The sequence below is a fragment of the Perissodus microlepis genome, chromosome 18 (genome assembly GCF_051167445.1).
Source record: "Perissodus microlepis isolate ML-2025 ecotype Zambia chromosome 18, ASM5116744v1, whole genome shotgun sequence".
NCBI lineage: Eukaryota > Metazoa > Chordata > Actinopteri > Cichliformes > Cichlidae > Perissodus > Perissodus microlepis.
Window position 1 is genome coordinate 4,389,909 of NC_140478.1, and position 22,195 is coordinate 4,412,103.

The following is a 22,195-nucleotide window of genomic DNA, read 5'->3' on the forward strand; positions in this document are numbered from 1 at the left end:
AAAAGAATTTAAGTTGCGTGGACAACAACGTGCCCAATAACAGCTTATGTCTTAACTTAATGTGATTAACACAGCCTTTTTGCTAAAATAAATGTACAAGTTTCATTTAACTTACCTCTACATGCTTGCGCAGGTTTGATGTGGAATTTTTAAAAGCTGCTAACTCGGTCTCTCTGGGCAAACACAGCTTACACTGCATAATAAAGCTGTTGCCTTTCTTGCACTTGAAGCCGAAATGGTCCCTTAAATACGGCCAGGGGTTCACATCGGTTTCTTCGAGTTCAGGGTCAGCAGAATTCGACGGGCTTTCTTTTTTCGCTGGATCCGTACCACTGATGTCAGACTCCATCTTTATCGTGACCCAACGCCAATTTGTTCTACTACCCATCATTCCCTGCAGTATTTCCGAAGTGCAATGTTGTTGTTGTTTTTTTGTTTGTTCTTTTAATTTACTCAGTAACGGGTGTGGTTGAAAATGTAGCAAAGTACAATACTTTTTAAAAAATATACTTAAGTAAAAGTAAAATTACCGACTTGAAAAATGACTTTAAAAAGTACAAATACACAAAAAAACGCAAGTAAATGTAATTCGTTACTTTCCACCTTTGGATAAAGCTGATATTCCCTTTTACAATTTTATTACATTAAAATAGCACAAGGCTTAGCATAAAAGCAGCTGATAGAAAAGTCTTCAGAAAAGTTACATTTTTTCATCTTGCTTTGAGTACATTTCCACTGGTGCCGAGTAGCTGGGGTTTATCGCTGATATCTAACTTTAGTTCCGTGTTATGGTTCTTCGCTTTTCTGCTCACCCGAGAGGTTTTCTTTGAGCAGGACTATGAGGGCAGGGAGAGTCATTAGATAGACTGGGGCACACCTACACAGAGCTTAACCCTCTGAGATCAAAGTCAACCCTAGTTACTAACCCTAAGTTTTGGAGAAAATAAAAATGGTTCTTTTGAAAGAAGATGCAAATACTATCAACCATATTTTATGTAAACATGCTGCAAATCTGCAGCTCTGCAGACTTTACCTGAGGAAATTAACTACTGTTAATTGAATTTTAAATAAAGAACTATATATCAACAGGAAAGCTAGAAAGTAAACCAGTCCAGAAGGAACAGCTGAACCCTGATATTAAAAGAAAAAGATGAAGGTTATAAGGTGTCATAAGATAGCGGAACAACAACATTTGAGCTTGTGTTGCTTAAAAAAAAAAAAAGAACATAATGACTAATCACAGATCATTCACCCATATCAATTTCCACCCAGATGCATTTACACTTTTTCAGTATCTGGTTAGAATACCTGTTAAAATGCATCGTGTGGGGGTTTGGATATCAGTCTATATTGAAAGCTTTTTCAAATAAAGGCTGGTAGGGGCTAAGTGCAAAGGGATTTTTGCCAGTAGATCATTTGATATATAAATTCAATTCAATTCAGTTCAATTCAATTTTATTTATACAGTGACAAAGCACAACAGCACAACAGGCGCTTTAAATTGTAAGGTAGACGCTACAATCCTACAAAACCCAACAATCATATGACCCCTTTTGAGCAAGCACTTTGGCGACAGTAGTAAGGATAAACTCGTTTTTAACAGGAAGAAACCTCTGGCAGAACCATTCTCAGGGAGGGGCGGAGCCATCTGCCGTGACCAGTTGGGGTGAGAGAAGGAAGACAGGATAAAGTCATGCTGTGGAAGAGAGCCAGAGATTAATAACAGGTATGGTTCAATGCAGAGAGGTATATTAACACATAGTGAGTGAGAAAGGTGACTGAAGAAGAAATACTCAATGCATCATGGGAATCCCCCAGCAGCCTGCACCTATCCGGTCTTTAAGTGATGATGTGACAAATCCCTCTTCCGGGCTTAAACTACTCTGCGTTTAATAAGGCTGTTGTGTATTTAACATGTTTTAATGCTTTATCTTGTATCTTGTTCTATTTAATCTCAACAAGCCCCTAAAAACAGTCAGTGATCACTGTCGGCCTCTCTCAGTTTTTATGACCTCTATTCATTTTAAAGCTCAGTTTGTAAAACCTTACGATGTAACTACAGCCCAGCCCATGCAGCAGTATATGAATGACTAACCTCGTATTGTGGATGGATTATCTCAGTTGTTCTCCCGACTCAAGTTTGGTCCGTTTACAGCATCCTGTCATGCGATTTTATTTGTTCGTAACCTTCAGGAACCCTCACGTTAACTTTTATCGAGTGGAAAAAAGTTAGTGTTCATCCTCCAGCTTCACTGTTTAATTATGCTAACATAGCTGTGTTGCTAGCAATCGCATAGCACATTGTTATATACCAGCTAGCCAAACTTCCGTAACCCTACAAATGTCACTGCTGTTTACTTTACTGTCTTCATTTATGTTGGAAGTGATAGCAGAGCTGTACGTCTTAATTTGTTTCGAAAATCTCTCAGTCAGAACATGGTATATTATATTTAGATGGAAACTAGCGAGCAAACTCCCTGCTAACTTCTAACTCCGTTAAATTTCATAAATTCTGTTTTCGTGGATGCCTGGATGTCAAACTTGATTGTTACACCTGGTAGAGCAGCCACACTGATCATTTTATTACAGATGAAAGAATTTAGACAGTTTTGAACTCTCAGTGATGCCGCAGTGATCGTGTGACTTAGGGACCTGCAGCCGAGTTTGGGCCCAGGCACGGCTAATGACGTCAGACTTAAAGACCGGATTGCAGCATAACTAGGGGAGGAGTCAGGGTCAGCTGATCCAGCCCAAACTATATGCTTTAGCAAAAAGGAAAGTTTTAAGTCTAATCTTAAAAGTAGAGAGAGTGTCTGTCTCTCGAATCCAAACTGGAAGCTGGTTCCATAGAAGAGGGGCCTGAAAACTGAAGGCTCTGCCTCCCATTCTACTTTTAAATACCCTAGGATACTCTATTCTAAATACTCTATATGTAGTATGATTAAACTCTATATCAAGTTTGAAGGAAAGAGTCGTAATTGATCCATTGAAAAGTTAGGATATATTTAGAGATACTTGACCTGAATTCCAGAATTGCCCCTGATATAGCGCTATTATTCTCACTTTGGCTAATCTCTATGAAAAACGAATGGAATAAAATGGCTTCTGAGGCCCTCCGGGTCAACAAAAGGAACAACATTAAAAAGCCTGTAGGCATTGTTTGTCAAGCCATTTTGAAACTCCTTTGCATGTTAAGTATTTTTCTAATACATCATGACCTAGATGATACATTTAAAAGTCTAAAGGGTGTTAGTGTTATGACACCAAAGGGTTTTATTAAATGGGCACACAGCAATTGTGATAGATCACACCAAGCTGCAGCTCCCTTGTCTTACACCAAGACTTTACAAAAGTCCCTGTCCCTGTCAAGAACAGCTGCTCTCATCTCTGCCTGCAGTTGAAAAAGAAGTGAAAAGTGAAAAAGATAATGCAAATAAAAAAGTGGCCTGCTGGATGATGATAGAGGCTTAAAAGTGGTTTGCAGCATATCTGCTCTCCACTGACAGTACTGTTTCCGCATTGCTTGTGAAATTAGGGAGGAGTGCTTATAATCTGGCTATTCAACACCTTCGTGTTTTAATAAGCTTAAGGTTGCCTTTATCCCCCTCTTCCCTAACCCTCTTACTGACAGTGCAACACTTCCATCATACAAACTAGGAACAAGACCAAGACTTTTTTCTTGCAGCTTGTTATTTTTTCCCCTTGCAGTCCTTTTTCAGTGTACTGGAACAAATTTTCCAGCACGCTGTTGTGGCTGTTAGTTATTTTTACTAGAATTTAATTCTACATTAGAATTTAGACTCATTTCCACTTGGCCTCTTTGACACTGATTAGCTATTGGATGTATCATAACAGACACAATGGTCATACAAATGTGTGGAAGAGAAACGTAATTGTTTTAGATGAGTTGGTTAGCCTTTTACTGCTATACTGCTAGAATCTGGTCTTATGTAAATAGGCCTGTTGGTCTGTTTGATTACTCGTATTTAGTAATTTCACAATTACTAAATATTTTGTGCCTGTGTTATTAACACAGCAATACCAGTACAGATTAAGGTCATTTCTCTAACACTGAAATTTGTCCACCGCAGAAGAAATAATCAACTCTCCTCTTGCTTCCATCACAGACGTTGTGAACAGCCACATTCTCTCCAGAGCCCAGGACACCATCAAAGACTGCTCTCACTCAGGTCACCATCTGTTTGAACTGCTTCCTTCTGCTAGACATTATCAATCCATAAAATCTAGAACTACCAGACTCAGTAACAGCTCCCCCCCCCGAAATGCAGTATTCTCTCTCAACAAAGACAGCTCCATAATGGTTTTACCTTACCTTTATCTGGCACCTTCATCAGGCACTTGATGTTACCTCATACATTTTATGTATATTATATGTTATATCAGATGTGAGTATGTGTTTATTTATTTTAAAGTACCACATAGGAGTACAACTTCTAATTTCATTTTAATGACAAGTACAATGACCCCACACCAAAGTGACAATACCCACTTCAGGTGAATAAAACCACAACTGCCTAGTGTTCCATCTCTACTCTCACATCATGTGAGAGCCTGTAAAAAATTACTAAAGAGTTTAATAATATGACTAAACAAGTGAAAAGGTTTACTGCAAGTTAGCACAGAGTGTTAATACTCCAAGAAGCCACGCTTGTCCTTAAACCTGGAAATACGGAAGGACGGCATCGAAAAAGCTCCTTCTAGCTATCACGGCAAACCTGCAGTAATGAACAACCCTGCAACAGAAGTCTGACTGACTGACTACATCACAGGGTATATACAGCTGATGCCTTTCGATCAAAGATCACTTGCAATGACTTTGGATCATTTGTTTTGCCATGCTATGCACTTGATATTAGTTACCTAATCATTATTTTTGCTAGCCTGGCACCATTTCCCAAATTTGTCATACATACCCTAATAGGACTGATGGAGAGGAGAATTCAGGCTACTTCCTCATGAATGATCTTTGTCTCTGCCTAGGCAGGTGAGAGAACAAAGAGACAGCCACACAGCAAACATGCACACACACAGACACATTCTTTTATAGTATAGCTAAATGCCACTAATTAGACCTTTGCATGTTTAATTACTTTTATGAGCAATTTCTCTTACACATGCATATGATGGTTTAATTAATGTTGTACTAGAGTGCTGCCATCCTCTGCCAGTAGGAACTTTTCAACATCTAAAATCTAAAATGTACCTGATGAACCCACTGGCTCTGCTCAAATGCTCTGCTCATGACAGGTTTGTTTATATGGATGTTGACAATGATTATTTTTGATCCAATTTCTCAAAAATCTAACCACATAGAGGTTGTCAAAAATGAAAGTAAAATAAAAGTAAATTAAAAAAAAAGCTGTCCCTGCCCCCTAACACAGATGGCAACATGCAGTCTCCTGGAAACCTTCTGGCAATAACACATTGATCTACAGGGTGGGCCATTTATATGGATATACCGTAATAACATGGGAATGGTTGGTGATATTAAAGTCCTGTTTTTGGCACATTAGTATATGTGAGGGGGCAAACTCCTCAAGATGGTTGGTGACCATGGGGGCCATTTAGAAGTCGGCCATCTTGGATACAACTTTTGTTTTTTCAATAGGAAGAGGGCCATGTGACACATCAAACTTATTGGTAATGTCACATTATGTCACATTACATACATTCTCAATATACAGAAACAGGAAAGACAGGCTGGAACCAGCCTGTGGGCTAGTGAGGATAAGCCAAGTCTAAACCAAGGCCTCTCCCCAACAGTTTTGACCAATTAGATAGGAGCACAATTTCGTTTATATAATGCTATGTAATGCTAAGTTAGGGTCACTCTCTTTCCGGAAGTTGGCTACAGCTAAGTGCTCTGCAGACTGTTATTATCTGATCAAAAGAGATCCATGTACATGCATTATTTTGAATTGCTTGAGATATTAAAAGGGGGCGGCACGGTGGTTAGCACTGTTGCCGCACAGCAAGAAGGTCCTGAGTTCAAGTGTTTGAAGTGTGGATTTGCAAATCCACACTTCAGAGATGCAAATTCAGCAGTGGATTGTCACTTCCTATTGTATTATTGGGCAGTGCATATCCACAAAATCTCATTTTGGTTCTGATCTATGGACCTTCATGCACGCCAGCCGACTCCCGTAGCCTTCTGTGCAATTTAGAGGCCCAGCCCTGTTTCTCATCCTCAGTGGTTTACTTACTTCCAGTGCAATACATTTTAATTTCATTTATGTCTACAATTTGTGATCAGTATAGACACAACAGCGGTCTATCCTTGAGGTGGGTGACTTTTAATATGCTTGAATGACTCATTGGTTAGTTTTACATCAAATAAGCAGAAAACAAACAAATCCTCCTTATTCATTTATTCAATCGTTTTTGACTCGCCCCACATACTTGTAAAACATTTATTTAATTCTTTAATAAAATTGCACCTGTAATAAATGAGCAATATTTTTGTATTCTCTTCTGAATGAGAGAATTTTTGACTAGGATTCTGCATGGTTACAACTAACCAAATCCTTCAAATAATATCCCAAATGAAATATTACAAGGACACCAGGATTATTTCATCTGCACACAGATTTTCTCCATGTTACAGTAAAGAGATAGTGTCTAGAATAACAACAATGCTGCTGGGGTGAAAAACACTAAAGGATGCTGCAAGAAACTACAGCTAATTTACTACAAAGAAAATGGAAAATAAGATGAACCAACTTGTTTTTTTATACAGGCACTGAATGGAAAGGATTTCTTGTTCTCTGAAGTAAAGAAAAGTTTGCCTAGAATTACAAATAACATAACAGAAGTGAGATAAATTATAAGGAGATAGCTCCTGGGCGTTGTTTTAAGTTATATTTTTACCTGACTTTACATAGAAGGCATCAAAAAGTTTCACAAGAGGAGGTGTTTTAAAATATCTCAGTTTCTAAGCAACATGCTATAATTATTTCCTCTGCATATCACAGGTATTTAAAAAGATGGGGAAGAGATAGTGTTCTGTCCTCACTAGAGGTGGGCCTGACTTAAATTATCCAGTTAGACAGACAATGAACAGAATGAGAAGAGAATGGTTTCAACTCAGATTCTTCTTTACTTTGGTATCTTCACTTTACAATGGCATGTTACTTTGAGTTTTCTATACTATCCTTTATCCATTGTCCTCTTTGTCTCTCCTTTCTCTTTTTTGTAAAACTAAATAAGCACTAAACAGATCATTGTCTTCTCATTCACTGAGCATACATAATGTATTAGTTGAGACTGAGTTTTAATGACAACCAGCAACAACATGAATCTTAAATTTGATTAAATTTAACATAACCTTCAGTGAACTAGCATTATTCCTTATAGCAAGTTAGCAAACACATGCTAATATATATTTGCTAGCATATAAATAGATATACAAATGAGTAATAGCCACACAGCTGAAATACAGTCCCGATCAAAAGTTTAAGACCACTTGAAACATGGCAAAAAAAAAAATCATATTTTGCATGGGTTGATCTTAACAAGGTTCCAAGTAGAGCTTGAACATGCAACAAGAAGAAATGGAAGAAGAAATGGAAGTGAGACAAAACATTTTTTGAGCATGCAGTTTATTGAAATAAAAAAAATGCTCAAACTGAAACAGGCTGTTTTACAACTGATCAAAAGTTTAGGACCGCATGCCAATAATAATAATGGATTGCATTTATATGCATATAAAAGGTCAAATCTGTGCAGATATGTGGATTCATTGTCATTTTCTGTCAGGTAGTCACACTGTCATGACGTTCTGATGGCAAAGGCAAAAAAACCGTTCCCTTTTTGAACGTGGTCAGGTTGTTGAACTCCATAAGCAGGGTCTCTCTCAGTGCACCATTGCTGCTGAGGCAGGATGCAGTAAGACAGTCATTTGGAATTTCTTAAATGATCCTGAGGGCTATGGAACAAAAAAGTCAAGTGGAAGACCCAAAATAATTTCACAGGCACTGAGCCAGAGGATCCAATTGGCTGTCTGTCAAGACACTGGACAATCCTTGACCCAAATTAAGGCCATTACTGGTGCAGACCGCAACCATCAGACGGCATCTGAGACTGAAGGGCTTCAAAAATGAAAAAGGTCTGTCCAAACGACTGTTTGGACTTTGCAAGAGAGCACCAAACATGGGACACTGAAAGGTGGTAGAAAGTTTTATTCTCTGATGAGAAAAATTTAACCTTGATGGTCGTGATGGTTTCCAACGTTACTGTCATGACAAGCAGATCCCACCTGAGATGCTTTCTACGCACCACAGTGGAGGGGGCGCCATAATTCTCTGTGGTGCTTTTTCCTTCATTGGAACAATGGAGCTTCAGGAGGTGTCGGGGCGTCAAACAGCCGCTGGCTATGTCCAGATGTTGCAGAGAGCATCCCTCATGACTGAAGGCATTCGTCTGTGTGGTATCGACTGGGTTTTTCAACAGGACAATGCTACAGTATGTGGCAGCACGAGGTGGGGAAGAATGGAGACTCTTCACAATTTGAATAAAACCCGACAATGCCACCCTGGGAATTTCACCCAGAGATTACTAGTTCGAGATGATACTAATCACCAAGAAGGCACTTAGGTTCGTTATACTCAGTACAGAGATGTGGTTCAATAATAAAACAGACTGACAATTTATTAATAATTATTTAAAACAGCATATAAAACAATTCAACAAAAGGAAAACTCACCAATGCACAAGTGCAGCACACTGTCACACGCTCACACTAATGAACTAAAAATGCAGGTGTGTAATACTCAAAGGATACCATCACCAAGGCACCCCAGTCCCTCCACGTCATGCCCTCCGCATCTGAATAAAAGAAACAAAGAAAATTGTAATATATTTCAAAAAAACTAATATGCACACGCTGGGGTTAGCCCAACTGCAGGAACACATTCATTCATTCATTCATTTATTTGTTCATTTTCAGGCACAACAAATACCTATATTGAACATAGAATGCACAAAACAAAAAAACTAAAATTGCCTGAAAAAGGAGTGGGACGAAGAAAACTTATTAAATCCCACCCCTATACTCACTCATCAACAAAAAACAATAAACTTCCCGCAGCTAAGCCCATCATTGCATACAGACCCATCAACAGCCCCAGGCACATACAAGCATCTCAACGGCAGCTCGCAAACAACAATTAGAGCCTTCATAACTGAATACAGAATATATAAATTATAAATTGCATTACCACAGGTAACAGGCAGTAATAATTACAAGTAACAAACACACATACATATACATACATACATATATATCTACACACACATGCACGTATATATACATACATACGCACACTCTTCTTTATTTTATTTTTTTTATTTTTTATCTCTTGGAATCCATACCAGCAATGGTAAGAGAACAGACATTACAGAGCACACTAAAAACCATCATTGAGTATACTGTGACCAGACCAACTGTTTGTAGAGGAATTTAAATCTATGAATATTTTTGCATTGTTTCAGTTGTAAACTCAGACTGTTCCAGATTTTCACACCACATACAGACACACAAAAACCTTTACGGGTTGTTCGAGTTCTAGGTAATTTGAATTCTCCAAAGCCTCTCACATTATAAACCTTTTCTCGAATTTCAAATCTAGTTTGTAAATTTGCCGGTAGAAGTTTAGTAAAAGCTTTATACAAAATTATGGATGTATTGTAATTAACCAGATCCTGGAATTTAAGTAACTTTGCCTGAAGAATTTGTGAGTATGATCTAGATAACCAGCCTTGTGAATAATACGCAGTGCTCGTTTCTGTACTGTGACTAATGGATTAGTTGTATTTTTATATGTATTTCCCCACACTTCCACACAATATGTAAGATATGGAAGAACCAGGGTACAGTACAGAGTACGAAGTGCATCTTTATCAAGGTATGGTTTCACTTTGTTCAAAACTGCGAGGCTTCTGGAAATTTTGGTTTTTATGTGTCTGACGTGGGGTTTCCATGAAATTTTGTTATCAATTACGACTCCCAAAAATTTGTTTTCACTCACATTATCAATTGGTACACCTTCAATGATAATTGGTAATTCTATATTATATTTTAAATTACCGAAAAACATTGCTTTAGTTTTATTTATATTTAATGATAATTTATTTATGTCCATCCATTTTTTTATTAATTTTAGCTCCCTGTTTACGGTTATTACAAGATCAGTATAATCATCGCTACTGAAAAATATGTTGGTGTCATCTGCGAACAGTATGAGTTTAAGTACTTGAGAAACATCAAAAATATAATTTATGTATACATTGAAAAGTTTAGGTCCCAACACTGACCCTTGGGGAACACCACATGTAATACCAAGTTTCTCTGAATGGTAATGCCCTATGCTAACATATTGTTCCCGACCCGTTAGGTAACTTTTTAACCAGTTACCAGCTTTCCCTCGACTACCATATCTTTCCAATTTATCCAATAAAATTGAGTGATTGATTGTGTCGAAGGCCTTTTTGAGATCGACAAAAATACCAACTGCATATTTATTTTTATCCAGTGTATCAGTAATTTCTTCTACTGCCTCAATTATCGCCATTGAAGTGGTTCTTTGCGTTCTGATACCATACTGACCAACATTAATTATTTGATGTTTTTCAAGGAATTTTTCTAATCTTGAATTTAAAAGTTTTTCTAGAATTTTTGAGAATTGAGGCAGTAGAGAAATAGGCCTATAATTGGTAAAACTGTGTTTGTCATTACTTTTATATAGTGGTATTACTTTCGCAATTTTCATTTTTTTTGGAAAACAACCGGACTGAAATGATAAATTACAGATATATGTTAAGGGACTAGCAATATTCAGAATAACCTGTTTAACCACAGACATATTTATGTCATGATAATCCATTGAAGACTTACTTTTACATTTTAATGTGATATTTATTACTTCTTGCTCATTTGTAGCTGAGAGGAACAGTGAAGAGGGATTTGATTTTATATTACTAATATTTTCATTTTTATGACACGGGATGTCCGCTGCTAGTTCAGGGCCAACATTTATGAAGAATTTATTGAACCCATCGACAATATTACTCATGTTGTGATTTTCACCATTTGCATCAATAAAATATTCAGGATATGATGTTCCAGAAGATCCTTGTTTAATTAAGTTGTTTAACACAGCGGTCCCCAACCCCCGGGCCTCGGACCGGTACCGGTCCGTGAGTCGTTTGGTACCGGGCCGCGAGAGTTGAGGCTCAGGTGTGAAATGTATAGTTTTCAGGGTTTTTATCAGTTTTCAGCGTTATTTTGTTATCGTTTTTATCATTTACTCGGTTTTCCTTGGACTTTTCACGTGTGTTATGAATAAATTTTCTTTTTTTCGGTACCGGTACTAGTTTTATTTTGTTGTATTTATCCGCGACACCTTAAAGGCCGGTCCATGAAAATATTGTCGGGGAATAAACCGGTCCGTGGCGCAAAAAAGGTTGGGGACCGCTGGTTTAACACATCCCAAGTTCCTTTTATATTGTTTTTATTTTCATATAATCTTCTTCTATAATAAAGTTGTTTGCTCGTTCTTATAATATCAGTCAATTTATTTCTATATGCTTTATATTGTAGTGGGTCAGGGCTGTTCGGGGTTCTGTTTGTACAGTTATGTTTTGTTTATGTTGCCATAGTGACAGGTGACGCCCTCTCGCTGCGACGGTGTGTCCTTCCGGGGTCAGAGGGCGCCCTGTGTTGTTGTTGTTGTTGCCGCGCTGAGCAGTTAGCTAGCGGCAGTGTTTTTCTGCGAATGAAATAAACGGCTGTGCTCCCTGGCTAGCTGAGGGGAAGCAAGACCAAACGATACCTCCGTCTCCTCCTTGTCTGAGCTCGCCACATTGGTGTCAGAAATGGGATAGCTCACCCTCGCCGTAATGGAGAGAGACATTCAGAGGCTGGAGCAAGCCGTCGAGGAGAACATTCCCCGCTTGGGAAACTGGCGATGGAAGAGAGAGGATGTGAGCGGCCATGTAAGTCCCCCGACGGGTCCCGATGGTGCGAGTGCACCGCGGCGGTGGCCCGTCGCGATAGATGCTAGGGCAATGCTTCATGGGCTACCTCTGTCGACCCACACGCCGAGCCCCCAACCGCGAGCAGTTATGCCTACCACGCCAGTTAAGGTACCGAAATACAACGGGCTAACCCCGTTAGAGCCCTACCTCTCACAAGTGCGGCTAGCCGCCAGACATAGTGGCTGGAGCGAAGAGGAGACTGCTACACACCTAGCACTAGCATTAGAGGGAGATGCACTGCAGATACTTCTTGACCTAGCCCCGGCAGAGCAGCATGAGCTCCAGGCCCTCACCGCGGCACTCGAGAGGCGATTCGGGCAGCGGCACTCCACTGATCAGAGCAGAGAGCAGCTAACCAACCGAAGCCGTTGACCAGGGGAGAGCCTGGGCACCTTTGCAGCAGACGTGTTGCTATATGCTCGTCGTGGCTACCCGGAGTTTCCAGCAGCGGCCCGTGAGGAGCTTAGCCTGCATGCTTTTCTGCGAGGACTTTTCCCAGAGCGACTACGCCAACACGTCCGCCTGGCCATGCCTCAGACCCTCCGTGAGGCGCTCCTTGAGGCTGAAAGGGCCGAGCCGGTGCTCACCTCGCGACCTAACCAGCAGGTGCCCCCCCCAAACTACCCCCAAATCAGAGCCGCAGACTGCGACGGGGAGGGGGAGGTCGCCGAGATGTCCCAGCTGCAACCCTCGGTGCCTCGGAGGCGTCCTCGTCGACCAACCGACCGCTGCTACCGGTGCGATGAGCCTGGCCACGTGGCGTGTGACTACCCAGCACCAGCCCCAAAGACCGGAACTACGCAGCCTCAGGGAAACAAGGAGGGAGCGGTGTAGCGAGGGGACCACCGCTCCAGCTTCCCGCCCCCTTCCAAGGACGATGCACAGTGGTGGGCCGAGTTGGGCACCTCAAGGGACTCCACCTGAGCTGCTGTGTTGAGGACCAGCCATGCCAGGCCCTGGTGTACACGGGGTCTACCATTTCCCTGATACGACCTGGCGTGCTCCCTGAAACATCCGGGCCACTGGTGAAGGGTTGGTTGCCCACAGACACCCAGCTGATGACAGTGACGGGGGAGAAAACTGTTATGCGGGGGAAGAAACCGTTGCGGATCCGACTGAAGGATCTAGAGCTGGTGCACGACTTCTGGCTCGCCGACATTCAAGACCAGTGCATCATTGGCCTGGATCTGCTGAGCCGCTGGGGGGCCTGCGTCGACACCGCAAAGCTGGCTATCACTCTTGGCGCAGAGACTTTTGCTCTCCAGCGCGGCCAAAAGCAGGGAGCGGGGACCAGACGAGACAGGCGTCGGGCAGCTGCCGCTCAGCAGATTTCGGATGCTGGTGGCTCCGGGTCATCTCCACTCGCCTCAGCCTCTCAGCCTGACAAACCTCCTTCGACCGAGACCATCGAGGCTGTTGATGACCTTTGGCAGCGCAGCAGCGTAGGCCTCAACGTCGACCAGCGCCAGCGGTTGAGGTGCCTCCTGGACGAGAATGTGGACATCTTTGCCGCCAGTGACAAAGACTGCAGGCAGACGAGTCTGGTCCAGCACACCATCGACACCGGCTCTGCTCAGCCCATCCGTCTGCCCCTCTCGAAATGGCAGGTAGCAGAAGAGAAGATCCGTGAGATGGCTGCGGCTGGGGTGATCGAGCCGTCCAATAGCCCATGGGCGGCACCCGTGGTTCTGGTGGGGAAGAAGGATGGCAGCCCGAGGTTCTGCGTGGACTTTCGCCGTCTCAATGCAGTCACCAAGAAGGACTCGTACCTGCTGCCGCGGATCGACGAGGCCCTAGATTACGTTACCGGCTCCAGTTGGTTCAGCTCCCTCGACCTACGCAGCGGTTACTGGCAGGTGGAGCTAGCCCCCGACGCAAGGCCTAAGACTGCATTCACCATTGGACAGGGGCTGTGGCAGTTCAGGGTCATGCCATTTGGGCTCTGCAATGCGCCAGCGACGTTTTAGAGGCTGATGGAGAGGGTGCTTGTGGATATCCCTCGTAGCCGCTGCGTTGTGTACCTGGATGACCTGTTGGTGCACGGTGGCGACTTCGACAGTGCACTGTCTCACCTGAGCGAGGTCTTGAGTGCCATCCGACGAGCTGGGCTGCGGCTCAACCCCGCGAAATGCCGCCTGTTGGCGAGAGAGACCACGTTCTTGGGCCATGTGATCAGCGCTCGAGGTGTCACCACTGACCCCGCAAAAGTGGCTGCGGTCCGGGACTGGCCGACTCCCTCGAACGTCCAAGAACTGCGGAGCTTCCTGGGCCTAGCCTCCTACTACCGTCGGTTCATCAAAGGGTTTGCGACAATGGCCAGCCCCCTCCACCGCCTGACTGACAAGGGACAGCTGTTTGGCTGGGGGGATGCCTGTGCTGCGGCTTTTGAGCAGCTGAAGGAGGCCCACACCAGAGCCCCAGTCCTGGCCTACCCCGACGCCCGGCAACCTTTCATTGTGGACACTGATGCTAGCAATGTAGGGGTCGGGGCGGTCCTTTCCCAGCAGGACGAGGCTGGAGAACAGGTGGTGGCATACTTCAGTCGTGCCTTGGGGCGAGCCGAGAGGAACTACTGCGTGACCCGGCGAGAGCTGCTGGCTGTAGTGCTAGCGGTGCGGCACTTCCAGCCATATCTGCACGGCTGCCGGTTCCTCCTGCGCACTGACCATGCATCTCTGACTTGGCTCCTGAACTTCAAACACCCAGAAGGGCAGGTGGCCCGCTGGTTGGAGGTCCTTCAGGGCTATGACTTCGAGATCCAGCAACGGCCAGGTCGACAGCATGGCAACGCTGATGCCCTCTCCAGACGGCCCTGCGTAGCCGTCGAGTGCCGCTACTGCCTGCGACAGGAAGAGCGGGCCCAGGAGGTGCTGGGGGTGGCTACTGCTCAGGCCACAGCTGGCGGAGGGGGGTGGCTCCCGTTGACAACGCAGCAGCTGAAGCGGGAGAAGGAGGCCGACGCGACGTTGGTTCAGGTGGGGGCCTGGCTGGAGGCGGCGCAACTCCCCACCTGGACGGGGGTGTCGGGACAGGAGCCCGAGGTGAAGGCCTACTACTCCCAGCACAACAATCTGGAGACCCACGACGGCCTCCTGTACCGGAGATGGCGGGCCCCCGGTCAGGGCAGAGATCTCCTGCAGCTGTTGGTGCCTCGGTCGCTGCGGTCGCAGGTGCTTGAGCTGGTCCATGGCTCGGTGGGGGCAGGACACTATGGGAACGCCAAAACTCTCCGCCGCCTCAGGGGACGGTTCTACTGGCCTGGCTGTCGACGGGATGTGGAACTCCATGTGCACTGCTGTGACACCTGCACGGCACAGAAGGGCCCAACTCAACGCTCCACTGCCCCCCTTCAGCAGTACCTGGTGGGGGCCCCAATGGAAAGAGTGGGAGTGGACGTCCTAGGGCCTTTCCCCGTCACAGAGTCAGGGAACCGGTATGTGTTGGTGGCTATGGACTATTTCACGAAGTGGCCAGAGGCCTACGCGGTGCCAGACCAGAGCGCAACGACGACGGCCGAGAAGCTGGCGGAGGAGATGTTCACCCGTTTTGGGGTCCCGGCTGAGCTCCACAGTGACCAGGGGCGTAACTTTGAATCGAAGGTCTTCGGGGAGATCTGCCGGCGACTGGGGGTGGAGAAGACGAGAACCACACCGCTCCACCCACAAAGCGATGGCTTGGTTGAGCGCTTCAACCGCACGCTGGCCACCCAGCTCGCCATTCTCACCAGCCGCCACCAGCGAGATTGGGACCGACATCTGTCCCTGGTCCTTTGGTCGTATCGGACTGCGGTGCAGGAGTCCAGCCAGTGCACACCTGCCGCTCTGATGTTTGGACGGGAGCTCCGGACGCCTGTGGATCTGGTGTTCGGGTCCCCCCCCGAGCCGGAGATTGATGGTGGGCCAGAGATGGACTACTACAGGAGGCTCAGGGAGCGGCTGCAGGTGGTTCATGTCTACACCCGCCAGGCCCAGGCCAGCGCCGGAGTACGACAGAAAAGAGCCTAAGACACCAAGTGCCGAGGGGGGGGTTTTCAGGCCTGGCGACAAGGTTTGGGTGTACTGCCCGGTTCGCAAGACAGGAGTGTCCCCCAAACTCTGCAGTCACTGGCAAGGGCCGGCAGAGGTCGTGGAGCGGCTAACAGACGTGGTGTACCGTATCCGCATGCCGGGCCCGGGGCGCATGGTGGTGTTGCACCGGGACAGGCTCTCACCGTACCGACCGCTCGCTCCAGCAGACGCCGGAGCAGGGGATGATGGTGGCACCCCATGTTCTGACCCAAGTGACTTTTCCCCCGCCGGTCGTGACCGGCCGGTGCGCCAAAAGAAGGCACCTGGACATTTGCAGGACTTTGTGTGGGGTAATGGGGTCGCCGGGGACGACTGACCCCTTAGGTGGGGGCTATGTAGTGGGTCAGGGCTGTTCGGGGTTCTGTTTGTACAGTTATGTTTTGTTTATGTTGCCATAGTGACAGGTGACGCCCTCTCGCTGCGACGGTGTGTCCTTCCGGGGTCAGAGGGCGCCCTGTGTTGTTGTTGTTGTTGTTGCCGCGCTGAGAAGTTAGCTAGCGGCAGTGTTTTTCTGCGAATGAAATAAACGGCTGTGCTCCCTGGCTAGCTGCGGGGAAGCAAGACCAAACAATACCTCCGTCTCCTCCTTGTCTGAGCTCGCCACAATATCTTTGTTCCACTTCTTTTGTTTTTACTTTGATGAACTGTTTATACAGATTGTTTTTCTTTTTGCAAGCATTAATAATTCCTTTTGTGAGCCAAGGACTTTTTATCTTTTTTTTCTTTGTCATGTGTTCGTTTACAGGACAATGTTTATTGTACAACATAGTAAAAATATCTAGAAAATTATCATAAGCCTTGTCCACATCTGACTCTTCATACACCGAACTCCAATCTTGTTGTGCGGAATCAAAATTGAAAGCATGAATTGCTTCTTCATTTATTATTCGCTTTGCTATCATGATCTTGGTATCTATTTTTTTTTTTAAATCACAGTCACACAAAGTAAAAACTGGTAAGTGGTCAGTTATATCACAGACAAGCAGGCCACTATTAGTTAGGAAATCCATGACATTAGTAAAAATGTTGTCAATAATAGTGGCGCTATGTAATGTTATTCTGCTTGGCTTCGTTATTGTTGGATATAGTGATAAGCTGTACATCGTGTCAGTAAAGTCATCAATGGCTTTTAACCTTGTTGGATTTAGCAAATCAATATTAAAATCACCACGGATGAATAGTAATTTTTGGTTCACCGAAGCAAACGTTTTTTCTATCCATTCATTAAAAGTGTCAATACTTGAACTGGGTGTCCGATATACGCAACTTATTATAACATTTCTCTTTTTTTCATTCATGATCTCAATAGTCAAACATTCCAAAATTCCATCAATAGCCATAGACATATGTCTGTGAAGGTTCTCAGTCATCCAGGTCATCGTAGTCAAAGGAGCTTGCAAAGAAAAGCGTCTGGACTTCTTTAAGTTTACTTGAAGACGTTTCACCTCTCATCCGAGAAGCTTCTTCAGTTCTAAGGTCAAATGGTGGAGAGTCCCAGATATAAACCTAGTGGGAGTATCCCCCGACAGAGGGACAAAAGGACCCCCTGATGATCTTCTAATCGCCTGAGCCAAGGTGTGAAACTGGGTGTGGGTCCCAATCAGCCAGAGTTTCGGGTGTGTTCATTGTGAAACCTGGCCCCACCTTATCATGCGAATTCCTGAGGTCAGATGGCCCAGGATGTGAGTGGGCGTTAAGGCGTCTGGGAAGGGATCTCAAAACTGGATTATAGATGGCAGAGAGTTGGTGTCGTAAACCCCCGCCTCTGTTCAAAGATGGTCGCTCACAGTGGACATAGATGGCTTCTTTCACTCCTCTTTCAAACCATCTGTCCTCTCTGTCCAAAATGTGAACATTGGCATCCTCGAAAGAGTGTCCTTTATCCTTAAGATGCAGATGGACTGCTGAGTCTTGTCCTGTGAACTGTTAACACAGACTTAACAATGTGGTGTATGCTGTACAGTGCAGCGAGGAATGCCCAGAATGCCCAGACCTCTACATTGGAGAGACCAAACAGCCACTTCAGAAGCGCATGGCACAACACAGAAGAGCCACCTCCACAGGACAAGACTCAGCAGTCCATCTGCATCTTAAGGATAAAGGACACTCTTTCGAGGATGCCAATGTTCACATTTTGGACAGAGAGGACAGATGGTTTGAAAGAGGAGTGAAAGAAGCCATCTATGTCCACTGTGAGCGACCATCTTTGAACAGAGGCGGGGGTTTACGACACCAACTCTCTGCCATCTATAATCCAGTTTTGAGATCCCTTCCCAGACGCCTTAACGCCCACTCACATCCTGGGCCATCTGACCTCAGGAATTCGCATGATAAGGTGGGGCCAGGTTTCACAATGAACACACCCGAAACTCTGGCTGATTGGGACCCACACCCAGTTTCACACCTTGGCTCAGGCGATTAGAAGATCATCAGGGGGTCCTTTTGTCCCTCTGTGGGGGGATACTCCCACTAGGTTTATATCTGGGACTCTCCACCATTTGACCTTAGAACTGAAGAAGCTTCTCGGATGAGAGGTGAAACGTCTTCAAGTAAACTTAAAGAAGTCCAGACGCTTTTCTTTGCAAGCTCCTTTGACAGCCATAGACATAGTTGTTACAACATTATATTTTATAGAGTTATGAACATATATAGCAACCCCGCCGCCCGCCTTATTTAATCTATTCATGTATTTTAAATCATATCCATTCAAACAAAAATCTATTCCTTTATCAACATTGAACCAAGTTTCAGTGATGGCTATAACGCTAAAGGGGCGAGAAAATTGTTGCAAATAGTCCTTAATGAAATCAAAATTAGAGTACATACTTCTGCTGTTAAAGTGAATTAATGAGAGCTTCCCGTCTAGGTTAATTTTTTTTTCACATTGTTCCTGAGTGAAATAATTACAATTTTTAACAAAATAAGAGAAAAAGTTACTTTCAGAATCTATTTCTGGATCTATTATATTATGCTCCTTTTATTCACAATCTAGATCAATTACTTTCTCTTGAAGAATTAATTTCAAGTGTCCATGTCATTTCCTGGTGTAATTGATACATTGGTGTCAGTTATACTTGTCCAGATCCTCCATGTTCCTCACTATCAATACTTTTGCCTCTTCTGGTGTCCCGTTTAGCTTAATGAAAATCTTACAGTTTGTTACCCATGTATGTTGTATTTTACCGTTCTTCTTCAGTTGCCTTGCCTTCCTCGCGATGTCTGCGTTTTTTCGTGTCAGATGCTCATTAATGAAAACGTCCGTGCCTTTCAGTTTGCGTCCTTGTTTCAGCAGTGCGACCTTGTTCTTCCGATTGACAAATCTCATAACGACGGCCGGCGGTCTGTCACTCCTCCTGGGCAGTGGGTGACATGCTTCTATGTGCTCCAGGTCCATCTCTATCCCCTTGCTTTGGAGGAAGGACGCCACCTGTTGCTCCACCGAGCGAGTCTCCTCGTCGCTGGGCTCCCCGACGTTCCCGGCCACTGCGCGCGCGTACGAGCGCGGCTTGATTTTAATACCGCTGATGACCACGTCGTTCGTACGGGTGTACTGCTCCAGCTCATCCACCCGCCGCTCGAGATCCATGATCCGTCTGTCCTTCTCGGCATTTTGGAGGCGTAGCTGTTTTACCTCCTCCAGAAGCAGCTCCTGCTGCGCCCTGACTGCGGCCACGTCTCCGCACAGCGCTCCGAGGGAGGTTTTAATGTCCTCAACCTCCTCTGGTGTCGGGCCTTTCTTGGGTGGCATACTGAAGCGAGAGCATGAGGCGGCCACCACGAGGGACGTTTATATTACTTTTTTTTTTCATACCTCATTGATGATCCGCAGCTAGAAAAAGGACCTCCTACCAGTGGTGTAACAAAAACCAAATTACAAATCAAAACAACAGAGAGCCAGACATACAAACTAAATAAAACCTTAAATTTGGAGCAGACGGAGTCACTGTATTATTGGAAATTGCCATCCGCCCAACTACTCTAATTTAAGTCAGTCAACATGCACGCCAGCCGGCTCCCGTAGCCGGTATGTATGTAGCCGGTATGTATGTAGCCGCTGTCCATGCCGCTGTCCACTGGCTGGCTGCAGCAGAGAAAAAGAACCCTCGCAAATGGAAACAGGCGGGGAAAGGCAAAGCAGCAGCACTTCTGTTGGCGTAGCTTAGAAAAGTCGTAGCGGCCCCACGGTAAAGCTACCGGGCGCCCACTAAGGTACGGAACTCCAAAGTGTTCAAAATTAAATAAATAAATAGGACATGATGAAATAAATAACTATGTGAATAAATAAGACACAGACATGTACTGTGAGAGTGATATTGTGAAATAATGGAACACATTTTGAAAAAAAAAAACTCATTATTGTGAAATATATTGCATTCTGCTATATAAATTTGCTTATTATTGTGAAATATTATTTCATGGTCATTATTTTTCCCAATAACAGAGATTATTGCTGAGGCATTTTATTTATTTCCAGCCGTTTTTAATCCAAAATGTCCTTTTTTCAAAGTCAGTCTTTATTTCAAAATCCCGTTCTTCCCGATGGCCTGTTTATTTCATAATGTGACTTTTCAGCAATTGTCTGTCAATCAAGAGAGACAGGGCGGAGCCAGTTGTATGATTCGTTGCTCCTTTACTCAGACATAAGTAAACAGAATTATAATTTAGAAATTGGCACGCCGTGTATGCGCTCACTCCACAGACAAGGTAGGAAAATATATCAGGCTAAGTCAATAGCGGTTGGTCTTCAGGGTTTCTACCGTATTTCATACGGGTCCACATTTCCAATGCATGCTATTTGCATCCGGACGCAATCTGTCTCTATACTGTCATTTTTCTTTTGAGCTGCTTTTAAGTATGGTTCTTCCTTCCAAAAGTTTAGGACCACATAAAGTGCTATCGGGCACTTCATGCCCTATATGGCATAGGGTGGATAAAGCAGAAGAGAACATTCAAACACTGGAAAACAAGGTGTTGGAGTTGTCTCGGAAACAAAGATGGAACCTGCGACTTCATAGGCTACCTGAAGAAGAAGGAGAAAATGTACGCAGTAAGGGTTATTGAAATTGCCAAAACATGGATCCTGACCACCGTGAAAAGTTCCCGGAGGTACTTGATTCAGTCCACAGGATCGGTCAACGATGTGAGTCCTCTTCTGCGCCACTGCACCGCGCCATAATCTTGCAATTTACCATGAGACACTTTCGAGACATCATCTGGAAGGCAGCGAAGCGATCTGACTACCTGAAGACAAGGAAGCTTACACACTCTTCTCAGGGTAAAAAGTTAATTTACTTTTCAAAATTTCATCTTTATCCTTTATTTCTTTCAATGCTCGAGGCCTAACGGACAATACCAAAAGGAAAGCTCTGTTTTTATATGCTAAAAGTTTGAATACTGACTTTTGTCTCTTACAAGAATCCCATTCTGAACCTAAGGACGCTAACTTCTGGAAATCCCAATGGGGCGAAGATTTATGGATGTCTCATGGCACAAACCATTCAGGGGGAACTCTGATTTAGAAGCATAAATTTAATGGAAAAATTATATCTTCAGAAACTGATCCAAAAGGACATTTTATTTTGCTGGTTATTTTTTTTAATGATCAGACCCTCTTACTGGGAAACATTTACATGTATAATAACAAACAAGAGAATATTGACCTAATACTTGTAGTAAATGAAAAAAATTGAGTCTTTAATAAGTAAATTTGCTAATCTAAAGATTATATTAGGAGGAGACTGGAATCATTCACTCAATAACACGATAGATAGATGGTCAAGTAAAAGTCAGGAAAGTAGTAATTATATGTTGGAATGAAAGAGACCTAATTGATATCTGGAGATTCAAAAATCCAACAATTAAGGAATTTTCATGGAAAAATAGATCAGGTTCATTACAGTCTCATGTTGATTATTGGTTAATTTCTGATCCTTTATCCGAATATGTTTCTACATCAAAAATTTTGCCAACACCCTTGACAGATCATAAAACAATTTTTTGGAGATATGTTTGTATGCCAGTAATCTGTCTAAAAGAGTGAATTCATATTGGAAATTAAATAATTCTCTTCTACT

General features: G+C 43.9%; 1 protein-coding gene across 1 annotated transcript; it reads right to left on the reverse strand.

Moving 5' to 3' along the window:
* Positions 1-1,487: 1,487 nt before the first annotated feature.
* Positions 1,488-20,307, reverse strand: LOC146367053 (uncharacterized). The gene is made up of 2 exons (XM_084913328.1): positions 19,305-20,307; positions 1,488-8,844 (listed from the first exon to the last, which is right to left on the reverse strand). Exons 1-2 carry the CDS (start codon positions 19,867-19,869, stop codon positions 8,759-8,761), a joined length of 651 nt encoding a protein of 216 aa, XP_084769454.1. The 5' UTR covers positions 19,870-20,307; the 3' UTR covers positions 1,488-8,758.
* Positions 20,308-22,195: the final 1,888 nt, after the last annotated feature.